General features: G+C 49.5%; 1 protein-coding gene across 1 annotated transcript; it reads right to left on the bottom strand.

Moving 5' to 3' along the window:
- Positions 1-4280: 4280 nt before the first annotated feature.
- Positions 4281-4958, bottom strand: LOC132904115 (uncharacterized). Its single transcript, XM_060954038.1, has one exon. The coding sequence runs from the start codon at positions 4956-4958 to the stop codon at positions 4281-4283; it is 678 nt and encodes a 225-aa protein (XP_060810021.1).
- Between the last annotated feature and the right edge of the window lie 651 nt (positions 4959-5609).

Raw genomic sequence — 5609 nt, 5'->3', positions numbered from 1 at the left:
CAGTAAGCCTCTTCTCAAACTCTGCCATGCGACAAGCTAATGAAGTTTCCAGTTGCCTCTGCGTCTGTTGGACTTGCTCCAGTTGTAAATTTCGCTGTGTGTCCATTTCGTTTGTGTAATAAAAGAAGATTTATCCACAAGGCAGGCAGGTGGGTGCAGGTATTCCTTTTATTATATCATTAACTTAATGATTGTAGTATTAGTTGTTGTATAAAACTAATTAAAAGTATTAAAAATAAAATATTAAATAATTAAAATATAGGATCAGCTCCTACGCATTGCCATCTCATGCCTGTCCTGTGCCAGTGTCAATAGTTCCAACTGAGTTTTTATTCTTGTAATGGCACCCCAGATGACAGATTTAAATTCAGTGTACTCACGGGATAATGTGGCAATATCAGGATTGGCAGCAGGTCCAGTTTTCATCCCTTCTAACTTCCTGTCATACTCTGCCATGCGGGAAGTGAAGAATTTCTCAAGATCTTCCAAATTACTTGAGAGTTGTGCATCCATTATGTAAAAATATGTATATGTGAACTTCCAGATAAAAAAAATAAAAAATACCTAAGCGAAATGCTAAGGAATGATTATGAAGTGAGATCAGGTGAGTTTGGCAGTAAGAATAGTTAATTATTTAAAGCTATTTTGTGTGTTTACTATTTTTAAAAACAAAAACAAATGCAGCTCAAATTAAAACAACTTTGTGCTCTGCCTACCCACAAAGAAAAAAGTATATGTATATCATTCCGACGCCTTAAGAGGTAAAATATGTGTTCACAGAAACTGTACCTAAATACTAAGACCAACATTGTAAATAGGAATAAATGATTATGATTATGATTTCCCTTTTTTTCTTATTGGTCTAACACATCCTTTTTTGAGTTCATCTGTATATATCTCCGTTACAACACTTTGATTGACTAAGTTAGCTATTGCTAATGCTCCCGACTAACCAATTTTTATGTCCGACACACTAACGTTATCAAGCCCTGGAGCTTTGTTGGAATTTATATTTTTTATATTGTCTCAAATATTTTCTGCTGTAGCTTTCTTATAGAGAATACTAATATCACGAGGGCTCAAATACGTATTTTTATCTAGTAATTTTGTCTGACTTTGTTGAGGATTTCTTCAATGACTTATTGAACTCCCTAGCAAAGTTATTAGACATATCTGATATCGAGATACCTTGAGAATGAAAAGCAGCCACATGAACGGACCTGGCACTCCCGGAGAAGGAACAGGGACGAAGCTGGGAATTGTACAAATCAATCTCCAGCGCTCCAAGATAGCCACAGCCGAGCTACTCAAAGTAGCAGAGGAAAAGGGAATCGCTATCGCTCTGGTGCAGGAACCATACACCGGATCCAGCGGCAGAGTGAAGCAGTACCCCGGCACTAGAGTAATCCAGTGCTCCTCGAAAATCAGCAGCCGAAACCCGGTAAAAGCAGCGATATACGTATTCGGAGACCAGTTTAGGATCACACATGATCCACAGCTGGTGTTCGAAACGGAGTCCGCAGCGGTACTGGAATCAGGCAGCTTCAGGCTTGGAGTAGTCTCAGTATACTTTGACGGGACAGCCGATATAGGTCCTTACATTGCGCGAACCAAGGCAGTATGCGAATCGCTCAACACGCCTAACGTTTTACTGGCGGGATATGTAAACGCATGGTGTCACTGGTGGGGCAGCGGCTCCGAGAACGAGAGAGGGACGGAATACTGCGCTTTTATCAACGAAATGGAATACCACATTCGAAGTCTGGCGAAGAGACGTGCTATGCACCAGCGTAGTAGACGTGACAGCGTGCAGCTCTTCACTGCTGAGAAAGATCAGGAATTGGAAAGTCGACAGAGCGCTGATCACATCAGACCATAACGCCATCACGTGCGCACTGGAGTTAGGAGTGCGGCTGCAACATGCGGCAGCCCCTACTACCAGAGTATACAACACCAAAAAGGCGAACTGGTCGGCGTTCGACGAGACACTCCTGTCCTTACTAGCGGAGAGGAACATCACACCCGCCAGAGTAGAAGAGGTAGTGTGTAGAGGAAATGGATATCCTGACAGATGCCTACCGTTCCCCCTTCCCTTGGTGGACGGAAGAGATTGAACAGCTCAAAAGGGATCTCGTTCGTAAGAAGAAGAGGATCAAAAACGCTGCTCCCCACCGGAAGAAACACGTGCTGCAAGAGTACAATGAGGCCAAGGCGTTATACGCCAAGCAATCTGCCGAGGCCCAAACTCGGAGTTGGAAGGAATTCTGTACAAAGCAGGAGAAAGAGAGCATGTGGGACGGAATCTACCGTGTCCTCAGGAAAACATCAGGTAGAAAAGAGGAGCTACTGCTTAGGGAACCGGATGGAAAGACGTTGGATCCCAATCAGTCGGCAGTGCTACTAGCGAACACTTTTTACCCTGACGACGCGGTGGAAACCGATACCCCGCACCACACACAACTCCGGAAAATTGTACAAGAAACACCTCAAAAGAGCTTGGGAGAATTGAAAGAGGATGATCCGCCATTTACCGAAGCCGAACTGGAGGCCGTGCTGCAAGAGCAGAATCCCAAGAAGGCACCGGGACCGGACGGATTCACCTCGGATATCTGCGCCAGAGTGATCCGCTGCTCACGGGATGTGTTCATGGCGATAGCCAACAAGTGCTTAGCCATCTCCTACTTACCTAAATAGTGGAAAATCGCACATGTAGTCATTCTCAACAAACCGGGCAAAGAAGATTACACCAGCCCGAAGTCCTATCGCCCTATAGGCCTGCTATCAGTGCTGGGGAAAACGATAGTGCTTTTTGTGAGAAGACTACAGTGGCACCTACTCCCAACCCTCAATCCAAGGCAGTACGGTTTTTTTTTTGTTGTTATGAAGGGGAAATCCATTTACGGACGACCCCCCGGGTCTTCACCCGGGAGAGTGTGGGACTTCTGGCACCGACTGTGCTAGACTACCGCACTAAAACCCCTCTGGCGCTGCCTACCTGCCATTTCGAAGGCATCATGGGATCGACTATGCATCCTACCATGATGCCCTCTGGCTCCTCGGTGCGGCTTTACCGAGGATCTTGCTTTCTAGGACGACTAGTAAGTTGGTAGTCGCCCATTCAGCCCAGGACTAGTGGTCCTATTGGGGGAGTAGGTGAGCACGGTAACGTGCTCGCCTTCTACCACCCCGTCCCATCTATGTGAGGGCGCGTTTGGGTCTTCCTCCCGCACCCTCTCAGCAGCCTCCTTCTGCGAGATTACGGTCTCACAGAAGGAAGCAACCGCCGCCCAGTTCCACTCGCTGCATAACATCCTGTCAACGACGTTATGAGAGGTCGCCATCCTCCAAAACCTCCACCAGCTCTTGTCGCTGCGCCGACCGACCGAGGTAATGACCGAAGCAGCCATGCCCGGTCATTACCTGTCAGGCCCCCTGTCTTCAAGGTTCCGGACGATCCGGGATGCTATTACTCGTTCAAGCATCTTCCCGGATTCATCCAGCATTACAAGGGGCCTCCATCCGCTGGGGGAGTCCTCAGGTGACTCTCTATCCTCAGTAGGCAGAGCCGGCCTTCCTTCCATACCCCTGGGAACTGCCCTGTCTGGAGACAATCTTCAAACAGATCCCTTAGGCGATCCCCAAGGTGTATTAGCGCCACCGGTATGACTCGGCCCGGGACACCATCAGGACCCGGTGCCTTTTTGCTTCGATGGAGTCGGTCTGTGACCCGTTCCATCTCTGCGTCAGTGACCGGCGGCACTTCCATCATTTCGGAGGACTCCCGCTCCGGGGCAGCCATTCTCGGAGGGGCAAACTCAGGAACTTCGGGGAAAAGTCCCTCCACGTTGCGGAGGAGCTCCGGTTCAAGGGAGGCCATCGGGGCGGCGCACTGCATTTTGTTCCGTACAAGTTTGTACGGCCGCCCCCAAGGGTCCCGGTCCAACGCGGCCAAGAACTCTTTGTAGGATTCGTCCTTGGCCTTGGCGATCGCTTTGGACAGGGCCTCCTTGACCTCCCTAAGTGTCGTTCGCAAGAGCTCCTCCTCACCCTCCACAATCGTCCTTCGCCGCCTACACCGGGTGTATGCCCGGCGGGCACTATTGCTGGTGCGTCGGAGTACGGCGATCCCCTCCGACCACCAGTGTACCCGTTTTTATTAGGCGGCGGACCAGATCTCCTCATAAAGGCGTTGCAGATAGCGACAAGCGACGCCCGAATGCAGCAGGCCCTCTCCTCCACGTTGAGGGACCGGTCTGGCGATGGTGTTCGCCAACGTTCAATCATGGTCGCCTCTTCAGCTGAGTCAGCGTCCACTTGCGGAACCGGTCCCTCAGGAGATTGCGCCGTTGACTTGGTGGCCGCACCGAAGCCGGTTTGGAGACCGACATCCGCACATATAAATGGTCGGAGATGTCCACTATGGAGCCCCCATTCCACCGTACACAAGTGTTGGCAGTGCCCTGGTTTAGAACACACAGCCCCGATGCTACCACCAAGTCGGAGAGGATCCGAAGGTCGGTGACGGGGAAACCCCATACCAGAGACTTGGCATTAAAGTCCCCCGCCACTATTACGGGCGTGGGCGCTGCTCCCGCAATAATCCGCCCAACCTCCAAGAGGAGGAACTCGAACTCCCGTCGCGGTCTAGATGGGGCGAAGTACACAGCAACAAGTACCATGTCACCCCATCTAGCAGCGATGTAGCCCCGGCCTGCACTCTGCTTGACCAGAGGAGGCCGGTTTCCCATCCGGGGGATGGTCATAGCGACCTCTCCCTCCGTATTTTGTTCCCCCACCCACGTAGGGAGTGGGGGAACAAAATACGGCTCGCACACAATGGCAGCACTAATGCCCCACTCCGCCAGGTGCTGCAGCAAGAGGTCCTGCGCGCGGGAGGAGTGGTTGATATTGCACTGCAGCAGCTCGAATGCTTGGTGCTGGTGCTGGTGTCTAGGCATTAGTGCTCCATTGTGTTGACCACTCTATTAGGCCCAGTGGGCTCCAGCCGCCCCCTGGTGCGCGGGGAGTTGCACGACTTCCCTCCCATGGTGTGCTTTGCCGGGAGCTTGGCGTGATGGCACATCGCAAGTTCAACAAGTTCGGCGTTCCTCAAGAAAGCGTCCTTGCGCCGCTTCTGTTTCTACATACATACATACATACATATGGTCACGTCTATGTCCCTTGCGGGGTAGACAGAGCCAACAGTCTTGAAAAGACTGAATGGCCACATTCAGCTATATGGCTTAATGATAGAATTGAGATTCAACTAGTGACAGGTTGCTAGCCCATCGCCTAAAAAAGAATCCCAAGTTTGTAAGCCTATCCCTTAGTCGCCTTTTACGACATCCATGGGAAAGAGATGGAGTGGTCCTATTCTTTTTTGTATTGGTGCCGGGAACCACACGGCTTCTGTTTCTCATTTATATTAATGATTTACCTCAAAACGTACAGCAAAAAATGGTACTATTTGCAGACGATAGCACTGCAATTATTAAATGTGACGACCCGAAAGAGTACGAATATGACATAAATAATACAATAAATGATAGAATTCAATGGTTAGAAACTAATAATTTAAAAATTAATTTAATGAAAACTAAAGTTATGCA

The sequence above is a fragment of the Amyelois transitella genome, chromosome W, assembly GCF_032362555.1.
Source record: "Amyelois transitella isolate CPQ chromosome W, ilAmyTran1.1, whole genome shotgun sequence".
Lineage (NCBI taxonomy): Eukaryota > Metazoa > Arthropoda > Insecta > Lepidoptera > Pyralidae > Amyelois > Amyelois transitella.
This window is presented reverse-complemented; position numbering and strand designations above follow the sequence as displayed.